This window comes from Vombatus ursinus, unplaced genomic scaffold (genome assembly GCF_900497805.2).
Source record: "Vombatus ursinus unplaced genomic scaffold, bare-nosed wombat genome assembly UNPS02014779.1, whole genome shotgun sequence".
NCBI lineage: Eukaryota > Metazoa > Chordata > Mammalia > Diprotodontia > Vombatidae > Vombatus > Vombatus ursinus.
In genome coordinates this window covers 48,176,701-48,198,864 of record NW_020954557.1, presented here as the reverse complement: position 1 = coordinate 48,198,864, position 22,164 = coordinate 48,176,701, and the positions used below count along the sequence as shown (strand labels likewise).

The window sequence follows — 22,164 nt, the reverse complement described above, 5'->3', positions numbered from 1 at the left end:
CTGAGGCAAACAGGGTTAAGTGACTTGCCCAGGGTCACATAGCTAGTAAGTGTCTGAGGCCAGATATGAACTCATGAAGATGAGTCTTCCTGATTCTGGGCAGGCACTCTATCCACTACACCACCTAGCTGCCCATATTTAACATTACATGGAGTTTAAAACAGCATGTATGTTGCTATGAAAGGAAGTTCTAATTCATTTCCCTCCTGCATAGGCATGAATTCAATGATGAGAAATTCACTTGAATAGATATGAATTTGTAAAATGCATGGATTTTATAGACTGAGTTGGGCTGCCAAGGCTGAATGAATGACCAAGCTGAGTGTTACTGCCTGCACTCCCATTTCCATTCTTACCCACTTTTCTCCTGCATGGCTGTAGACGTTGATTTTGGGACAATAGTCTAAGAGCTGGAAAAAACGTGCTGCAGCTATTTTAGCTTTGGCATAATTTGGAGTGTAAGAAGAGGCTCTTCCAAGAGCGGTTCCACTGGTCACCACTGCAGAGATCACCCTATGGATACCCAGACAGTAAAATCAATTTACTTCAGGAAATACTTGAGAAGTATCCGTACTTACCATAACAGGTACTATATTGTGCACTGACACTCACATCCTCTAGAATAAGGGTTCTTAGCCTTTTTTTGTGTGTTTATGGACTCCTTTGGCAATCTGGTGAAGACTATGGAGCCCTCCTCAGAATAATGTTTTTAGTTACAATAATATAAAACACATGGAATGACCAAGGAAACCAATTATATTGAAATATAATTAATAAAAATTCATGGACCCCATGAAATCTATCCATGGACCCCTCTCCCTTTTGGAATTCATAGATCTCAGGTTGAGAACCCCTGATATAGAACTCTAATGGCTCCACATTCTTATCATTGTGGACAATTCCTCCAACAAGGAATACTACAACCCAACAGTGACTGCCCATCCTTTGAGATGCTTATCCATGAACTCACAGAAATTCACCACAAGATACGCAGATAAAAATGACCCATTCCCTGCTCCCAAAGAACTTTCAATCTAATAGAATCAGTCAGCAAACTTCTATTCAGAATTTACTATATGCCAGGCCCAATGGTAGTCCCCCTGGGGATACAAAGACAATATTAAGGATCTTATGATTTAGCCAGGGGGGCATAACCATTGAGCATCCATAGAAGGGGTATATAGTCTGCCAAATGCATCAGGACCTGTGCCAAGCATTTGATATTGCCTGTGCTTTTGTCTATATGACTGAAGTGTAGCCAGGTTTTTGCCCTAAGATGCCCTTTCCTCATCCTAAGTAACTGCATAGCCTATAATGAAACAGTGACAGGGCAAGGACCTTGTTATGTGGGTGGGTTTGTCTCAAGGCTCAAACAATCTGGCATGGCTGCTTCAAAATCCCATTTTGTAAACAGAAAATATTTCTGAGATGGAGGGAAATTAGTGAGAAGAAAGAGTATCATAGATAGAAAACTGGAGGCAGCCTCAGAAGCAATGCCTTTATATTACAAATGTTGAAACTGAGGCTCAGGGAGGCTAAGCAATTTGTTTGTGGTCACAGATGCAGGAAACATTAGAGGCAGAATTTAAACCAGATCCTTTGATTTGAGACCAAACCAGATGGAACATACAGAAAATTTTGTTTGGCCCAGGGAACAAGCCACTAAACAGCTCATTCCCATCAGGAATGTTTTATCTGATTCTCTTTAACTTGATACTCTCTGAAATCTCAATCTTAGGCTCCTGTAAGCTTTGGAATATTTAGTCAGTTTTCGACTGTGTCTGACTATTTGTGACCTCATTTGGGCTTTTCTTGGCAAAGATACTGGAGTGGTTTGCTATTTCCTTCTCCAGCTCATTTTACAGATGAGGAACTGAGACAGACAGGGTTAAGCGAATTGCCCAGGGTCACACAGTCAGTAAGTGAGTGTTTGAAGCCAGATTTGAATTCATGAAGATGAATCATCCCACCTCCAGGCCCAGCACTCTATTCACTGTGCCACCTAGCTGCCCTAAGCCTTGGAAACTAAATGTCAAAATTACACATTTCCGACAGTCACAGGAAGGCTTCAGTTCTGAGGCAAACATCATGCCTCCTTGCTGATCTTTACTGTCTCTAACTGAGAGCAATTGGCTAGAAACTTCCCCCTCTTGGCAAGTAAACGGAAAATGAAAGTGTGCTCTTCATTGGAACATCTTGTTAAGTACAGTTTTTGGACTGGCCTGAGCCGGTTGGTCTAATCTTCACTGACACGGAGAATTGCCCCCTTCAGAGATATGGTGTACAAATTATTACCTGAAGACATAGCTGAAATGAAGTCCTTCATGAGGAACCAGATATCCCCCATATCTGTAGGAGGCTGAATTGGTTATGAATACTATGCCTTGTGAAAAACCAAAGCATAATCCATAGATATTTGCTTTTCGGACAGCTGTACTAAATAGCTTTTCCAGTGCCTTCTCATACGCTTCAATGAATCGAATTTCCTTTCCTATGCCAGCAACTGTGCGGATATTACTGAGAGCTTCATTAGAAATCTGAAGAATAAAAAATAGTCTCAGAGAAAACAAGAAAAAGAGAAGAAATGACTGTTGTGTTCCTGGTACACCGATGGCATACCCATATGGCCAACCACACAATAACCTTTCCTTTTGCAAACCAGAGTTGGTTGCAGCAAGTCAGAAACCAAAAGGATAGTCCTTTCAAACAGAGTATGAATGTGGATACTATGGCTCAGGATGTTTATTAGAGTGACTATACCTGGAGTCTGCCTGATAGAAAGACTGACCCAACTAACCATGGGAATCAGCATAGTTGTTCAGTCATGTATGACTGGTTGTGACATTAAGGTCCATGGGGTTTTCTAGGCAAAGATACTGGAGTGGTTTGCCATTTCCTTTTCCAGTGGATTAAGGTAAAGAGAGGTTAAATGACTTGCCCAGAGTCACACAACTACTAAGTGTCTGAGGCTGGATTTGAACTCTTCTCAACTCCAGACCCAGCACTCTATCTACTGAGCCACCTAGCTGCCTCCATATAATAATAAAAAACATAGACTGAGGTCCTAAAACAAACAAACAAAAAAAAACCAGTTGTTTTTTGGGAAATAAGAATTGAAAGAAGATTGAACCTCTGACCTATGTTTATTTATAGACATCAGAGACAGCAAAATGCTGAAGTAGGACATTAGAAAATAGGAGAAGGGTTGGTGGGAACTTTTTGGGTTGGTAAAACATTTCGTAGGTCAAAAAGTTCTTTACCCCGTGAAAAGCTAACATGCTGCCTGACTGCTTCTTAATCAATGTGATCCTGAAATTCAGATACCTCCTTACACCCCAATTACCTGGCCAGTAGCTTCTAAGACATGCTTGTCCAAAGAGGCAAATCCCGTCAACATTCGAGCTTGTATGGCACCTGATAGAGCCAGGAAGGGGAGGAAGCACGATATCACTAAACTCAGTTTCCAGCTGAAGATAAATGAAATGACCAGGGCCACACCAATATTTGAGAGGGAATTGACGATCATCCCAATCTGAGTTCCAGTAGCCTGAAAATCAAACACAACCCAAGGCAATGATTGTTATGATATAGGAAATATATTACATGTGTTCAAGAAATGCAAAGCATTGTTATCAACATGGATCAGCATGGGTGTAACTCACTTTAAAATAAATCCAGTAAATGAAATTCAATATGTTTTTGGTTCTCCAAAATGAATTCCCTTAAAAATCGAACTCCTTTAGTAAATTTAAAATATACTGCAAAGCATTCCCATGTATTAATAAAAACCCCCAATGGAAATAGAAACAAAAGGTAATCTGTATTGATCTAACCAACAAGGGATTCAATTAAGGTGTAATGAAGGATTTCTGGATGGGGAAGGCTATAAGGCACTGAATGGGCCCCTAAGGGAGGTTGTGACATTTCTTTCTCTAGATTTGCTTAGAAGTCTTATCTGTCTGGGAGGTGGTTAAGCTGTTAAGGCAGGAGCATGGATTATATGACCTTTACAAGTCCCCTCCATGGTTTGAATCCTTTGATTTCTGAAGCTCTAAAAGAAAGAGTGGCATGAAAACTAATCCATTAAAAAAGATTCTTGGTTGGTGAGAGGAATAGAGAACACTTGCTTTTGTTTTCTCTGATCAGTACTATTTACCACACTCACAAGAACTAATAGCAGTCATATGATATACCCATGGGTCAGGAGAAAGCTTTCTCCCAACTTTTTCCTGGGAAATGGATACAAATAATAAAATGAGTAACAGAAAGTATAAATTTGTGGTGGGAGTAGGGGTAGGGTGAAGTATGGTTCCTAAGAAAATGCTGGTATTGTACTTGAGTTAAGTGAGACAAATCAAATTAAATAGTGCTGGGAATCTAGATGTCTAACTTTTAAAATGTGTTGTTTCATCCAGCATGTCAGAGTGAGTCCCTTGAGCAAATCTGTGTTTTGTTGTGTTCAGTAACTACCAATTAGGACTGCTCATTCTTTTAGCTCAGTTCCCTTGACCTGACTTTTACCCCAGGAGCCTGAGAGAGTGGAAAAGGCCTTTTACTTCCACAGAAATCATACTCCAAACCAGGGAACATATGACCTTGGAGAATTTGGAATTTTGTTTGCCAAGAATGGGCTCAAAGCTCCACCAATCATAGGCAAATTCTCCTCTGTTAAGCATGTCCTATGAATTTCAAAAACTTGGAAAAGAAGCTGCAATGCCTGGGGGAAAAAACCATTAGCCATAAGGACCTTTCGAAAGACATGGGATGGTATCCATTCATTGCCAATCTTAGAACTGATTGAAAATACGACTTCAGCACCTCCCAGATCCTCAAGTACCTAAACCATAGAAAAATATACAGATATTTGAACAGATCCAGGACAAATTCCCCTGGAGTTCTCCTAGCCCCACCCTCCTGCTGTCTGAAGACTTACCGCTTGAACTTGAGACGCATCTGTAGCAAGTCTCGTTGTCAGAGCTCCAGGGCTATTCTTTGCATCATCAAACCAGCCAATGTCTTGCCCTAACATGGCCTGGAAACCAAGTCTGCGTAGCCTTTTGGTGAGCAGCTCTCCAGATTTGGCAAATGTATATCCCTAAAGCACAGAGAGTTTATTGACTGAGTTTTAAAAGGGGGGAGCAATGGAATTTTTAAAAAATATGTTTTTTTAAATTATTAACTAAAAGTTCATTACCTGTAGAAATTGAGTGATAAAGGACATAATTCCTAATATTATAAAGAATATGCATAATCCATTAATCTGACGCCTTTGTTCCTCCTTATCAAGAAGAGAGAAAGTCTTTGGGAAAATAACAGACAACAAAGAAATGTTTCATAAATAACATGTCCAACGAAATGACTTCATAGATGTTTTCAAATGCACTTTGGATTAAAAACATTTGTTTTTGCTTAAAAACAAAATGCTGAAGTAAAATGTTATAAATCTGCTTATAAAGCTAACTTTATTTCTTTATGCAGCAAGAGGTACAATCAAGAGTCAGCATGGCCTAGTCTAATAACAGCTAGAGCAGGGGTAGGGAAGCTATGGCCTTGAGGCCACATGGGGCCTTCTAGATCCTTAAGTGCGGTCTTTTGACTGAATCCAAAATTTCCCTTTCCCCAACCCTGGACTAGAGTGTTGGTCTTAGAATAGGAAAGACATTATTTCAAATCTTGCCTGTGACCCTTATTATTAGTAGTTGTAAACATGGTGAGTCCCTTAATCTCTTGGACCTCAGTTTCCTCATCACTAAAATGAAGGAGGTGAATGAGATAATATCCAAGGTCCTTTCCAGCTGTAGTGTCTATGATCAATTTTTATTTAATATTCATAAATACTCCAAGATCCATAAATATTTCAATTCTTATTTAATGCTCATAAATACTTAAGCTATTCTAACAGTACTCAAAATGCAATTAATTTATAATATGCATGTGTGTGTGTGTGTTTAAATGATAGATGCAATGATGATGTTTTTACTTTCCATCTGGACCCTGTCTGTTATTATAGCTTTATAGGAACCACATATAGAATAAGCAATGTAATAATTTCCAATAGTAGCAACAAATGTTTATCAATCTTATATTTGCCTGTTACTAGGACAGGGTATCAATATTATAGTAAATCTGTTTTTATAATATTTACTATGCCCACCCTATCTCCAACTAGTCCAACCAGATTATGTTTCCAAAAACACAATTTTAATCATGTTTCCTCCCCCTTCCTCCCTGTCCCACACACATCTACTCCAAAACTCCTGTGGATTCTCATTACCTATCGAATAAAATCTAAGCTTCTTGGTCTGGCATTCATGGCCCTTTCCAGTCTGTATCAAATTTATTGTTCCAACTTTATCTTCCACTACTCCCCTTCATAAATATATATAATATATAGGTATATATAATGTGCCCCAGACAAATCAGACTATTTATTATTCCCCAAACATACCTCACAATTTCCCACTTCAATGCTTTTGTTTTTTTCATTGCCTCTCCTTAGGATACCCTTCACACCTAGGAAAATTTTCGCTATCCTCTTCAAGATTCAGCTTGAATCCTACTTCCTCCCTGAAACATTCTCCATGATCACACCAGCCAGAAGTGAATTGTCCCTGTTATGAGTTTGACCATTGTTTTGCCCAAATGTCTCTGATAACATATTGTATTAAGTTAGATATTTGTGTAAATGTTTTATTTTCCCTTCTTTCTTTGAAGATAGAAAGCATACCTTATAGAGTTCATTTTTCCCCCTTTGCAGTATATAACACAGTAATTTGCACAGTGTAGGAACTTGTTGTTCGTCCTTGGTTCTTGAAGAGGACCAATGACTTCGGGAGGGTGATATCTTGACTTGTAAGTGAATTGGATTTAAGTGAGGCAGGCCTGTGCAAAGCCATCAGCCTCACTTTCTCCTCCAGAGCCATCTGGGTCATATATAGATGTAGATACAGATATAGATATATAGATATACATGTATATACACACACACACATATATATGTGTATATATACGTCAGGACAACTGGAGATGGGCCCAGATTCAGTAGGAGAATTGTCCTTTTTAAGCTAAGGTTTTCCCAGGTCTCAGTCTGTCTGAGGCAATACCCATTCAGTGATTAAGGCTAGGTAAGAAATAAGGCAAAAGATGGCCTCTTTTACCTACTAAAAAAAAAAAAAAACAGTCTGGGAGGGGAAGACCCTCAGGGTTTCCGGCCAGAACAGAAACAATTGCTGTGTACATTCACTCTGGAGCCAACAAAACCCAAACAATGACCAACAGAGGTTTGGGTTGGGACCTATCATTGGCCAATCAGTGAGATTTGGGTTTAAGGCATAGCCAATAGTTCCATTTGAATCCCAATGGGCTATCAAAGCCTGGTTTTTCCAGAGCTCTATTTCAAGAAATTAATATTCCTTTTGGCAGAGCACCCACATGTAAGTGTATGATTCCCCATGCGGAGGGAGGGAGGGAAGAAGGAAGGAAGGAAGGAAGGAAGGAAAGAAGGATTGCCTAACTGGAACTGGCCAGTGATTTACACAGTGCAGGAACTGAAATATGTGTGGAATGAATGAATATTATGTTTATGTAAAATTGGGCATTTTGTTCCAAAATCAAATGCTCCTCTTTACAGTGGTATCTAGGAAGAGAACAGCACTATGGGAAGTGGTGTCTGGCCTCTAAACTGCAAGCTGGAGTCCAAATCCACACATTTCCTCATCCCTCTTCATTGCCTACTACAGTGTTCAATTCTTTCCTTTTGGTGCATCCCTCAGAGTTGGTCTTCTGATTTATTTCCTTCCTTATTTCCTTCCCTGTCCCCGAAGGACTAATTTAAAGTACAATTAATTGGCAAATAAAGTTGCTTATCACCTAAAAGCCACCTCTACCCTCCACATGAGCTTTATGCCTTTTCCCCACCCCTGACTCTGGGCTTCTGATTGGTAGCAACCAATGCCAGAGCAAATCCACCATATATACATATATATATATATCTCATCCAGACCCACAGTGTTGCTGCTTCACCAACCTATTTCAGCCATGCCTCCTTGGTCTAGCTCAGGGAACAATGGTCAATCAACTAGATTCAATCAATTGCCCTATGATTCCATTTACCACTTCTGTGACTTCCCAGACCAAAACATCCCTTCTAGGTCACCACTCTCCATTATATGTTATCTTCCCATTAAAATGTAAATTCCCTGCGGGCAGAGACTTTCTTACTTTTTTGTATCTGACTCCCCAATACTTAGCACAGTGTCTGGCAGATAGTAACTACTTAACAAAATTTTTTTTTAATTTTTCTCAATGGAAAGTCTATAGGTCATGGCACAGGCCAAGTCCTACCAACCCTAATTCATTCACCTTAGGTTCCAGCTATTTTCCAGTATATAATGGAGTTTGGTAGTGAGTCATATGAGCTCAGTTTCAGGAGGGAATAATTTTAATGATGGATATGAACTCAAATATCTTATGGAATAGGGAAAACTAAGACATACCACTGTGATACAAACATCCAAAGACCTGCCATCATTGGTTTTTACTGAGACACATTGGCATTCAATGAAATGGATTTCATGTATGGAAAAATCCCATTGACTTTTTTGGCATAAAGGTAACTTTGAATGAATGAAAAGTTTAAATTAATAGACTTTTAAAAAAAGAAATACAGTTTCATTATTGAGTATTGCCACTAAAACCAGAATAACAAAATGTTACTCAATAGTGGCCCAGTGTGATCCACTTTAAATCCAGATTAAAATTATTGCAACTAGCAATAGAGTAGAATGCTAAATTTGGATCTAGATTCAAATCTTGTCTTTATCACTTATTAAGTTATGACCCTACTCTAGTCACTATAATCTCTCTGAGCCTCAGGCAACGTTTTAAGACATGTCCTTACTTAAAAATGGGTTGCAATCTACTTTGGCCAATGAGATCATGGATTCCTGAAGTAATTCAATTAACTAGCTTATCAATCATTTCTATGATGGATTTTAAGTACCTGAAAGCATTTTATTTCCTTAAATAATTTAAACCTCTCAAAATTTATTACAGTGTTAAAATAACTTAGCAAACCATTTGCTTTAGTAAAATAAAATATCCTTTGCCTGACCCTTGGGGTGGTTTCCCAAGGGTCTGTTTTTAACTCCTTTTTTCTCTATACTCTCTCCTTGTATGCAGTTGCTTCACAAAAATCTAGATGTTTAGATCTGATTGCTTTTTTTTTCCTAGTGAGGCAATTGGGGTTAAATGACTTGCCTAGGGTCACACAGCTAGTGTCAAGGATCTGGTCTGAGATCAGATTTGAACTCAGGTCCTCCTGACTCCAAGGCCAGATCCCTATCCATTGTGCCACCTAGCTGCCCCTTCTAATTGCTTTTCTAAAATCCAGGTGCATCTCCAGCTACCTATAAGAAATCTCTACCAGGATGTCCTGCCATCATCTCAAACTCCCACGTTCCAAAATCAAGTTTTATTCTTTTTCTCCATAAACATGCTTCTCTGATTTAATTATTTCTGTCCATGGTGTTGACTCAATTACCTATGTTTGTAATCTCAGTATTGTCTTTGACTAATCTCTTTCCCCCAACTCATTTTCAACTAGTTACCAATTCTTGCCACCCAGTCACCCAACTCCTTTTCATTCCCCCTGTCACTATCCTAATACAGACTTCATCACTGTCTGTAAAAACTATGGAAAAGAAGCCTTTTACCAGATCTTTCCAGCTCTGCTCTGTCCTGTCTCCAATCTTCTTCACTGTGAAATGGTCAGCAGAAATGGGAGAAGATTCTACAGCTGCCTATGACAGGGAAGTCATTGCTCTTGCAGGCTACAAAGCAGCAGCTGGTATGGATCCATGGCCCTTGGTTGTAGGAAGCAGTGGGATGGGCCTGGCAAGTGGTTGCTGCTAATGAATAATGACCACTCATACTGTCGTAGTATTTTAAGAGTTTGCAAAGCACTTTATATATGCAATTTCATTTGACCCTTGCAACAACCATGTGAGGTAGATGCTCTTATTAACTCTATTTTACAGATAAGACTGAGGCTGAGATGTTAAATAACTTGCTCAAGGTGGTAGCTAATAAGTATGTCTAAGGCAGGATTTGAACTTTGCTCTCCCTAATGACAAGTCCAGTACTGTGTGAGCTTGGAAGAGTCAGAATGGAATGATGAGGGACAATGTGTGAACGGTATTTTTCAGGCCAAGAAGAAAGTGCATAGGAACAGGACCTGGTGGGTGGGCATCTCGGATAGTGGTTATCCTGACTAGGATCTTGTATTATGTTCCTGTAAATGTGTTAAGTGGGAGCAGCCTGTGTGGATCCTGACAGTTTGTGAAGCCCATCCCTGGTTGGGGATTCTGGAAGGAAGGGAGTGTAAATGGCGAATTGTCAGAGCAAGTATAAGTACCCATTTAGTTTCAGTGCTGATTCCCCACTGAGTGAGTCAGCTGTTTATGGACCATGATGCTAGGATTTCAAATGCTCAGTGTTTGATTGGCACATTGAGTCCTGGATGAGTCCGTTTGGAGCTCAGTATGCTCAGAGGACTTGAAGTAGAGGATAGTGATTGTGGAGGACTGCAGAGCGCCTGTGTCCTTAACACAATCCATACTTTATAATACAGCCAGAATAAGTTTTCCTTTGCCTAGATTTTGTCACACCAGACCCTGGCTCTGCAAATCTTCTGGCATTCTCTGTGTTCTATTTTGTTCAATTCAGTCCCCTTTGCCTGACATTCAAGGATCTCAACAATCTCATGCCAACTGCCCTTCTCACATTCTATGGTCCTGCCAAACCTGATGACATTCTGTCCCCCTCCTGATAGCTACCATTTTTGTGGCACTTTAAGATTGTAATGTACTTAACATTTTATCCTCACTACAACTCTGGGAAGTATGTGCTATTGTTATCCCCATTTTACAGATGAGGAAACTGAGGCAGACAGAGGTTAAATGACTGGCCCAGGATCACATAACTCAGGTCTTCCTGTATGCAGCACTCTAGTCACTTGAAATGGATTACAGTGTCCCCTAACTGCCTCCTGTCCCAATGTCTTCTCAAAATGCCTTTTCCCCCATGTATCTCCTACTTTCTACTCCCTCCAAATTCCTGCCAATTCTTTTTTTTTTTCTGGCTAGGCAATGGGGTTCAGTGACTTGCCCAGGATCACACAGCTAGTAAGTGTCAAGATCTGAGGCTGCATTTGAACTCAGGTCTTCCTGACTCCAGGGCCGGTACTTTATCCACCGCTGCCAATTCTTTAAAGACAAACTTTAAGCCACAAGCCATGAAGACTTCAAGTCTAGTCTCTGACAATAAAAGACTGTGTGACCCTGGGCAAGTCAATACATCTTTCTCAGTGCTCTAGGCAGCTCTTTAAGACAAAGGAATTGCAGAGAACTGCCCAATCTGCATTGGTACCACGAGATTTCCCATGGGGCAGTTCTCTATGCTAGTGAAATCAGAGGTCCAGGCCTTATGCCTGTCTTTAAAACCCAACTAAAATGATACCTCCTTCATGAAACCTTCCTCCTCTAGGCTCACATGACATTTTGTCAAGTCAACAAGTGTTTATTAAGCACTTACATTTTGTTTTGCAACTCTTTAATTCTCTTATGTCATAACTGTATATCTCATCCTAATAAACTATAAACTACAACCGAGGGTCTATGTCTTAGTTATATCAGTATGGAGGTATCTGGATATTTAAATCATGTATAAATAACCTTTTAGCATAGTGCCTGACCAAATGATTACAAATTCCAAATTAGTGGAGTCTAAGTGAAAAGTTTTACTTTTATTACTGATTAGTAGAATGAGATAGAATTTGGCACTCCTAAGATCCTATGACTTTCCTCTTGTGAAGAGTACATGTGGAATGATCTCAGAACAGATCATAGTAACTTTCTCCCATTTTGATGTAACATGATTCCATTGTTTAGTGGGAAAGAGTTTCATGAGGGGAAAAAACAAATATGTTTTGCTTGGATCTTAAGAAATCCTCTTTTAGTCCCCTTGTATGCCAATATTATCCAAATGAAATAGTAACTCATCAGAGTCATGATCCAGCTATTAGAATCCTAGAATTATAGGATATTAGAGTTGGGAGGGACCTCAGAGCTCATCTAGTTCCACTGACTCATTTTACAAATGAGAGGTTTGATGATTTGCCGAAGGAAGGACACACAACTCATTACTGGCCACAGTTCAAGAAAGAAGACCCTGTTATTTTAGACAGAGAGATCTGGTAATTTCCCTTTGTGTCCTGTCTCTGCCTTTTAGCCTTACCCAGCTTCACAGAGGTGTACAGTGGAGAAGAGCCAAACTTGGCAAGATCCATTGTAATGACACTTGGTGAATACTCATCTAAAATCCACATTGATTGTCCACTGTGTGATAATGTTTTCAAGTCCAAGGAAAATGCCTTTTATGAAAACAAATGCAGGCACCTCCTGTCACTAACGGTTTTGCCATGCTATCATCCTTGGAGAGAGTCCTGAGGACTCTCTCCAGCTCACCCTATCTTTAATTGCTGAGCCTCTGGGCAGGCATCTCTACTACAGAATGGTCACTTAGATAGCTGGGGATGTAGAACTGAAGCTGTAACATCTGCTTTGGGGGAATTTTGGCCAATTTTCTAGCCAGCCAAATGAGATCCAGGGAAAGAGAGTCAGTCACTTGACAAACGATGCTTTACACTGAGCTAGGACTTTATCTGGATTAGGAACCCAGCTCTGAATAGCTCCCAAGGCTTGGCTGGGTTTTCAAAGCACACTGCGGTATCAGCGCAACAAACACGTGTCCTGCATGCATTAGTTAACTAGGATGAAAGTAGCTCACTTATAAATTGGCTATTTTCTGGATGGGAAAATTAGACCTCGAGTATGAAAACAACATGCAGTTATTGAAATGCACATGCTAATTAGCCCTGTTAGGACAACCAGAAACAATCATCTTTAGCAAAGAGGGAAGACAATAGAGGTTGCTGGAGCACCAGATTCTTGGCTGATGCAGCCTTACTGGACCATGACCAGCGAAGAGGCTGGGTTCTTTCTTTCTACTAGCTGGTTGCTTGCCCTGCTCTTCTGGCACTAAAGGAAAAATGCCACAGTCTCAGACTGCGTAAAAAGCTGCACCTTCTCCTCTGTTCTATCTGATCGATCGTTCCACCAAACTCTGAGATGGCCGAGTCTGCTACCACCAGGAGGCAGTGTGCTCAAGCAGGCCTATGGCCAGTGGCTGCAAGCTGAGGCACTAGTTCCGCCATGCAGATTCCCTAACCTTGGGCAGATGACAGGGGAAATCACTGAATACTAATGATAGAAAAAGTCTTCTAAGGCAACTAGATAGCATGCCAGGCCTGGAGTCAGGAAGACTCATCTTCTGAGTTCAAATTCGGCCTTAAACACATAGTAGCTGTGTGAGCCTGGACAAGTCATTTAACCCTGTTTGCCTCAGTTTCCTCATCTGTAAAATGAGCTGGAGAAGGAAGGGGCATCCCACTCCAGTATCTTTACCAAGAAACCACCAAATGGGATCACAAAGAGTAGGACGTGATTGAAACAACAAAACGCCAACCTACTCCTTGTATAGATGAAAACGATGAGGCTCAGAGAGAGATGAAGCGGTTTGCCCAAAGTGATGCCATTAGGGAATGGTAGTACTGGGACTAGAATTCCCAACCCAGTGTGTAGGTTAGTGAAAAAAAGCACTGGATTTGGAGTTAGATAATCAGGGTTCCTATACTGGTTATTCTTCTTATCATCATAATTGTCATCATTGTTTTCTCCATCACCATTATCATCATCATCATTCAACCTTAGCTAAGGTATTTTATACCCTTTGGATCTCTGTTTATTCATCTGTAAAATAAGAGGATTGGACTAGATGAATTTGAAGTTTCCTTCTAGCTCTAAAAGTTTATGATTCATCTTTTTTCATCATACTGCACGGTGAGAACTCAGCTAAGCAGAGCCATCAAAAACTGGGTTTTGGTACAGGGTAAAGAATACTGGAAGTGGAGTCAAAATATGAGTCTAAGTCTCAGCTCTAAAACTTCTTATCTATGGAGAGACAAACAGGCATAAAGCATTGAACTTCAAGCAAGAAAGATCTAGGTTCTAATCCTACCTGTGTCATTTACTGGTGATGTGACCATACGCAAGTAACTTAACTTCTCAGAGCCTCAGTATCCTCATCTATAAAATAGATACAATAATACTTGTGTCTATGTCACAGCATTATTATGATTCTCAGATGAGTTAATCTATGCATCATAGGAACACTTTTGACATTAATGATTCCATTCTGTTGAGACCATATGGGTTCAAGCCCATAGGTAGTAAATGGCTGTGTTGTACAGATAACAGAAAAAATTATTTGAAAAACCTGAAGTGCTACATTAATTTCAATTGTAATTATTGTATTGCATGACTGGGTAAACAACAATGTCTCTGACTCTAAATTTTCTCATCTGTAAAATGGGTAGAATGTTGTTGTTGTTCAATCATGTCTGACTCTTTGTGACCTCATTTAGGATTTTCTTGGCAAAGACACTGGAGTGGTTTGCCATTTCCTTCTCTAACTTGTTTTACAGATGAGAAACTGAGGCAAATAGAGTTAAGTGACTTATCCAAGGTCACACAGTAAGTATCTGAAACCAGATGTGAACTCAGTTCTTGCTGACTCCAGGTCCTGTGCTTTTTTCACTGCATCACCTAACCGTCCTTAAAATGAGGAGTATAACATGTACTATTTGTCTCTCAGGGTTGTTACAAGAAAAGTATTTTTTTAAATTCTAAAGCAATAATATAAATGTGTATATATGTATATATGATGTATATATAAATAATACAAATATAAATTTTGAACTCTGCTCTCTTTTTAGAAAATGTCCTTGAGAGAATAAAGATTCAGATGAACCTCCTATCCCACCTGCCACTGATTCTATATCAGGTGTTCTTTACTTAAAAAAACTTTTTTTGAATAACTAGATTTCAATATAATTAGTTTCCTTTGCGATCCTATGTACTATATTTTACACATTTAAAGTATTCTTCTGAGAAGGGACTTATAGGCTTCACCAGACTATTAAAGAGGCCTATGACATTAAAAAGGTGAAGAATTCCCAAGATAATATTGTCCAATGAAGACTGATTTTCAGAGACTCAGCAAAGATCCTGAAGCACCAGAGAAAGATTCAGTTATATTCCCTGTACCATCTTCCTAAGATGATAAAGGAGACTTTTTAGAAAGGTCTCATTTTAGAAAGATATTTAACAAAAAGTACTGTGGAAATTAAAGGGTTCTAAACCCTCAGTTGACCAGAGAATCAAATTAAAGCCTCTCTTTCCCTGAGGATTCCAATTATGCTATTCTGCTAGTTGTAAATAATGCTTCTCAGTGTATGAATAAGTAACCAATGTAATGAGAAGACTAAATTCTTTAAAAGATGAGGGCATATGGCCTCCCAAAGAAATAAAAGAGGGATAGGATTTACATGTACACAAATATTTATAGTAGCTTTTCTTAATGCTTCCCAGTGTATGAATAAGTGACCAATATAGTGGGAAGACTAAATTTTTTAAAAGGAGCATATGCCCCCCAAAGAAATAAAAGAAAGAGGGATAGGATTTACATGTACACAAATGCTTATAGTAGTTCTTTTTGAGGTAGCCAAGAATTGTGAAATAAGGACAAATCCTCCTTTTTTGGGAATGGAAATGGTTGAACAAATTGTGGCATATGAATATGTCATAAGAAAAGAAGGACAATTTCAAAAGAAATTGGAAAGGTCTCTATGAACTAAGGCAAAGCAAAGTGAACAGAAGTAGGAGAAAATTTACACAGTGATAACAGCATTATAGCAGAAAACTTTCCAAGACTATAATATGCTGATCAACACAATGATCAACCATGAGGCCAAGCATGCCATCCACCTTCTGACAAGTGATGATTCTAAAGTGCAGAAAGTAACCTTTTTTTTTTTAAAACATGTCTAATGTAGAAATTTGTAGCTACATAGTTAGAGATTTATTTTTCTTTCTTTTCTTCCTTCCTTCCTTTCTTCTTTTTTTAAAAATCTGCACAGTGGAGTAAAGGGGTGTTTTGGAAGGGACAGAGGCAGGTTAATAAAAGTGCTAAACAAATTAATAAAAACCAAGGCTGACATCTTGATGACTGAATTAGCAGAGTGTACAAACATCCAGGATAACCCATCTTCCTTCTTTTAACCATGTTGCACTTACTTCATTGGTAATTCTAGCAGAGAGAGCAAGGGTAAAAGTTTGATGGAAGAAAAGATGGAAACAATTGGCTAAATGAAAACTAGGAATTATTTTTGTATTTCATTTATCCAGGATCTCTCAGTTCTAGCCCTCATTATCACACTTCCCCTTTATCGCCAGCGTGTATTCAGGTTAGACCTGAGTGCTAGCTGTAGGCACAAAAATTATTCAAAATGTGAATACCAAGTTATATTTTGCACTTCTACCATTCTACAAGGAAGAAAATTGCCTCCATTGGATACTAATGACATTGTACTCTCTAGACTGTCTGCCCTATTTTCTGGTCTGATTGCTTTGTAGGCAAATTGTCTTTTGCCACTATTTAAATTGCTTTCCTGATATCTTTTATACAGACCTTTTGATTCTATGAATGTAATGCAAGCCCAAATGAGAGAGCTCTGCTTTGCCTTTTTATATTCTCAGTGAGGAAAAATATTCTCCTTGTTAAGAAAAAAATATATAGCTCACAACCAGCAAGCAAGAAGGCACAGCTAGCAATTTCCTGAGGCTTTTTTTTGCTGGTAGAGGAAAAGTGCTTCTAATGATACAGAAACAAAGAGACTGGAGGGCAGTATAAAAATGCATAATGTCTTACCCCAACAATCTGGCTGAATAAAAGAGCATAGAGGGGATTGACTGCACCATTCAGAGCTGCTCCGAAGGAACCTGCCAGCATGTAAGGCCATTCTGGAATGTTGTACTTCAAAATCCTCATAACTGGTGCAGGTTCAACTTTTTCTTCAGAAGGTTGGTCCTTAAGACGGGAAAAGGTTATAGTCATTATTAAATCAGGTGGGCACTTGCAAATGTCATAGGCTACATATACTTAGGAGTTATTGTTGGCTAAGACCTGTAACAAGCAGAAATGATTACTAAGTTTATTAAACATGGTTGTGCTTATACTTCTTTTTCAAAATAGAATTTTATTTTTCTAATTACATGTAAAAACAATTTTTAATATTCCTTTAAAAAATTTTGAGTTTCAAATTTTCTCCCTCTCTCTCTAAAACAGTAAGTAATTTGATGTAGGTTTAAATCTCTCTCTATATATGTATATATATGTATATGTGTATATATATATACACATATATATATACAATCATGTAAAACATATTTACATATTAGTCATGTTGTGAAAGAAGAAACAGACCAAGAGGAAAAAATCACGAAAAAAAATAAAGAAAATGAAAATAGTATGCTTTGATCTACGTTCAGATTGCATCAGTTCTTTCTCTGGTTGTGGATATCATTTTTCATCATGAGTCTTTTCAGATTGTCTTGGATCATTTTATTGCTGAGAATAGCTAAGTCATTTACAGCTGATCATTGTACAATGTTTCTTTTACTGTATACAATGTTCTCCTGGTTCTGTTCACTTCATTTTACATTGGTTCAGGTAAGTCTTTCCAGGCTTTTCTGAAATCCACCTGTCGGTCATTTCTTATAGCACAATAGTATCCCATTACATTCATATACCATAACTTGTTCATTCATTCACTAATTGATGGGCATTCCCTCAATTTCCAATTCTTTGCTACCACAAAAAGAGTGGCTATAAATATTTTTGTTCACATAGGTCCTTTTCCCTTTTTAAAGATCTCTTTGGGATACAGACCTGGTAGTGCTATTGCTGGGTCAAAGGATATGCACAGTTTGCTCTCCAAATTGCTCTCCAGAATGGTTGGACCACAACTTCACCAACAGTGCATTAGTGTCCCAATTTTCCCACATCTTCTCCAATACTTATTTTCCTTTTCTGTCATACTATCCAATTTGATAGATGTGAGGTGGTACCTCAGAGTTGTTTTAATTTGTAGTGACTTAGAGCATTTTTTTTCATATAATTAGAGATAGCTTTGATTTCTTCATCTGAAAACTGCCTGTTCACATCCTTTGACCATTTATCAATTGGAAAATGACTTGTATTCTTATAAATTTAACTAAGTTCTCTATATTTTTGAGAAATGAGTCTGCTTATACTTCTAAAGGAAAGATGAATACTTAGCTATGTTTTAAGGAAAAGATGTTTTCATTTAACTCACTAATACTCATAATTAAAGAATAGTATATTTGAATTTCCACATCTTATATTTCTTAACTAGGTCTAGGATTTATCCATTACTTTAATATACTGATGCCTTTCATCAGATATTGGATATTAGAGTTATAAATTTTTCCTTCATAGTAGAAATAGTATCTATAAAACCCCATTCAATCACTGTTGAATCATGACTTTACTCATTGTTATTCCTGGAAAAGTGAGGAGAGGAATAAGCATTTATAAAGCACCTACTATGTACCAGGTACTGTGCTAAGCACCTTACAAATATTATATTACCACTGGATCTTTCATCAATTACATGTAATATAAAAATACAGACAGCATGTTAATTTATCTATAAATTTAATGAAATATTTTAAAATATTTATCTTTTGCCTATACTACATGAACTATAAACTATTGATCAGTGTTCTTTCTTTCATAGACAAATAACTCCAGTGAATTCTATTTCATAAATATGCCAGATGTAAATAGGGAAGAATTTTCAAATATTTTATACTTGACCCTCTCATTTACTAAGTCAAAAACAAATATCAGCAAATAGAAAACTAGTTCACTTAATTTGACCCACAGTTTAAGTGTAACAAAGGAAGACAATTTAGGTTAGTGGTATCATTTGCTATTGCATCCACTCATGTTATCTCATTTTTAAAATTTTCCCTCACCTTTTGTATTCTCTTGCTGTTCATTTTCTTACTTAAGCTTTCTGCTTGTCCAACTAGTCAATCTCAGAATTATCTACCATGTTTAATTTCGTCCATTATTGTACTATTCCAAAGGAATGTCTGATACTTGCCAACTGGATCACACAATAACCAGCAATTTTGGGGGGTGGGCGGGAATTGGCAGAATTCTTATCCTTAGTGACGTTAGCCAGGATGTCATCAATCTCTGAAAGTACTATTCTGGATCCACCACCTACTAGCCTAACATGATGGGAATTTCCTTGGAGTACTAGGAATTGATAGTCTCATAATACTGAACATGTCTGTAGACCAGAATTTCTTTTTTATTTATTTATTTATTTATTTTTTGAGATTGGACCTCTCTATCTCACATAGCCTGAAAGTGCAATGTCTACTAATGGGTCTGATTCCCCTACTGATAAGCATGGATGTTTTGAACTGCTCCATTTCTGACCTAATGTGGTTCACCCTTCTTTAGTCAGCCTGGTTGCCTCCGTCTCTCAGGGACTCACCATATTGATGCTGGACTCAGTATGGACACAGGATCAGCTTTAGCCCTACTGCATCTCAGAATCCCTGAGCTCAAGAAATCTACCAACTGCAATCTCCCATTATCAGAATTATAGACATTCACCATCTTGCAAGATCAGAGGTTGTGGTCTTGTGATCTGAGAACTCATTTTTAAAAATATTTTGATAGCTACTTTTAATATACTTGGTTTCCTTTGCAATCCTATGTATTTTATTTCATGTGTTTATTTCAAATGAAGGGTCCATAAGCTTCACTCAACTGCCAAAGGGCTCCATGGTACGTACACACACACGCACACACACACACACACACACACACATACACAATTGACTCCCTCCTCTCATTACAATCAAGAATGGCTAAATCCACAGATAACCCAAAAGACTATTTCATCAAACTGCTCTGACCCATACCCCTAGAGATATTAGAAAGAATCAATGTAAATATTTTGTATAATGTCCTTTTTAGCACCTAGAAATGGTGTGTAAAAGTCTTCATCAAGTAAATATATGAGCTGGTGAGCTTGTCGTGCAAGAAGAAAAGAGATGGACAGCTAAATCATAAATTTGTAACCTCAAGATAGTAAAAAGAAACAGAAAGATATCCAGCATGTTGGATGGATCTTGTATTGCAGAAAGAGATGGACAAGAGTAAGACCCAATGAGAACATAAGGCAGGGTTATGATCCATACTGCTGGAGGGAGTACCAAAGGGATCACATTCATCAAAGTATCATATCCTTTTCCCCTCCTTTTTTCATCCCCTTAGATGCAAGTACAACTGAAAAGGAAATTAACCCAAAACTTGAACTAAAAAAGGAGGAAAAACAAAGAACTAGCTAATAATTTTTAAAATGGTAGAAAATTAACCCCCCCATATTAGAAATTTTGTTGAATTTCATTTGAGATACACAAGAGAACAATGAAGAAAATGAAATGATGTATAGGGTATGTTTTGAGGAATGACACAAAGGAAGTTCATCTGATCTCTGGACTCTTATAGCCTGAAATAATAGTAAGAGAGAAAAAAGTTACCCATAGACTGAGGTGAAAATTCCATCATAATCAGAGTTTCTTAGGAATGTTATTATCACAGTCAGTCTGATTAAATCTAATTTTTTTCCTTTTATCTCCATTTTTGAGGATCAGGTGAAAATGTAATTCCTTTCCTAGTCTCCATGCTAAGCTCTAGAGACCAGATATAGGCTCTTCCTACACAAGTTGTTACTTGTTCCAGCCCACAAAGGTCTCCTGCTTTATCTATACTCTTTAGGAGTTACCCATATGCTTGGTGAAGAAAATTCCAATTGCACCAGTTATTATACAATTTCTACCATTTCCTTTCATAATTTGCCTTGATCAATATTTCTAAATGTCTAAGGATAATAATACACCTGTAATTTCTTGGATTGATTTCTTGGTCTTTGACTCCCATCATCAACCCTTCTTTTTCTGTAAATAAATCTGCATGATAACCATTAGTTCAACACTTTTTAACTATATATTATTGGTTGAGTTCTGCCCATGGACTGTCTTTTAATTCCACTCAATGAGTCCTTTCACAGACTCTTTCTAGAAATCCACCATTTTTGATAATTCCAATACTGCCAGCCTTTATTATTCTGAAGGTATATATTGTCAGCCTTTACTATTACTTAGCAGAGTGATGCCTGATTGTTCTAAAAACATTTCGGTAAATTTTTACCACTTACTACTTTCTCTGATAGTGTCTATCAATCCTCATTCTCCTTTTGAGAGAGGAAGTGTCAAACCTTACATAGATCTCCGTTTTGTTTGTTTGTTCTAATTTTTGGTTAGGGTACTTTCCAAATTTGTTATGTATAAATTATTTTATAGCTCCATTATAAGTTCAGCTTGGTATCGCATGGGAGTTAATTGAACTAAATTTGCTCTTCCCATTGAGCTTTGAGTTTAGGATGCTAATAAGTCTCTTGACATATACAGTTTCAGAGTTCTCTTTGATAGTTCTACGTGTGTTGTATATTGCCAAGCAGAGACCAAGGCATATGGAAGGATTGCCTGCATTTGTTGGTTCAATATGATCTCTTTTCAAACTCAAAGTCTTTAGCCTCTACTTTCCCTTGGTATTCATTAAGAATTTTACACTTATCAAGCCCAAATGACATTTCGATATCATTGCAGAAAGATTGTGTGAGACAGAAGCACTTAATATGTGTGTTTTTAAATTGTCTTATGAATCTATATAACTTTTATCCATGTACATCAAGTTATCAATAAAAATATTTTGGTATTAGTCCCTTTTTAAACTTTGAAGCCATTCTCAATTATATTTGGGAGCAATGATGATGGGTTTCAGACTAGGTGGAATATAAGGGGCTTAAAATATCTCTCTGTAAGACGTCATATTTATATCAATTGTTCTTGACATTATTGCGTTCGTGGCATGTATCAAATAGAGAAAACCATTCCATGTGGACATTATGTATTCTAGTCTCATTATCCTTGGGTCTGTTATGAGTGCGTGCATTTGTGATAATCAATAAAAACAATATAAGTGTTATAGCACTTTTGAGTGGCTTCATCAGTAATTACTTAATCAATAATAAATTTC

General features: G+C 37.9%; 1 protein-coding gene across 3 annotated transcripts in view; it reads right to left on the bottom strand.

Moving 5' to 3' along the window:
• Nucleotides 1-22,164, bottom strand: part of ABCB11 (ATP binding cassette subfamily B member 11) — a 115,585-nt gene that overhangs the window by 13,725 nt on the left and 79,696 nt on the right. For all 3 annotated transcript variants that reach the window (XM_027865671.1, XM_027865672.1, XM_027865673.1), the window contains 6 exons: nt 16,888-17,046; nt 5,195-5,299; nt 4,934-5,095; nt 3,344-3,547; nt 2,296-2,537; nt 357-513 (listed from right to left, as the gene is read on the bottom strand). In XM_027865671.1, coding sequence (XP_027721472.1) covers nt 357-513; nt 2,296-2,537; nt 3,344-3,547; nt 4,934-5,095; nt 5,195-5,299; nt 16,888-17,046 — 1,029 coding nt within the window. The remainder of the gene's footprint in view (nt 1-356; nt 514-2,295; nt 2,538-3,343; nt 3,548-4,933; nt 5,096-5,194; nt 5,300-16,887; nt 17,047-22,164) is intronic.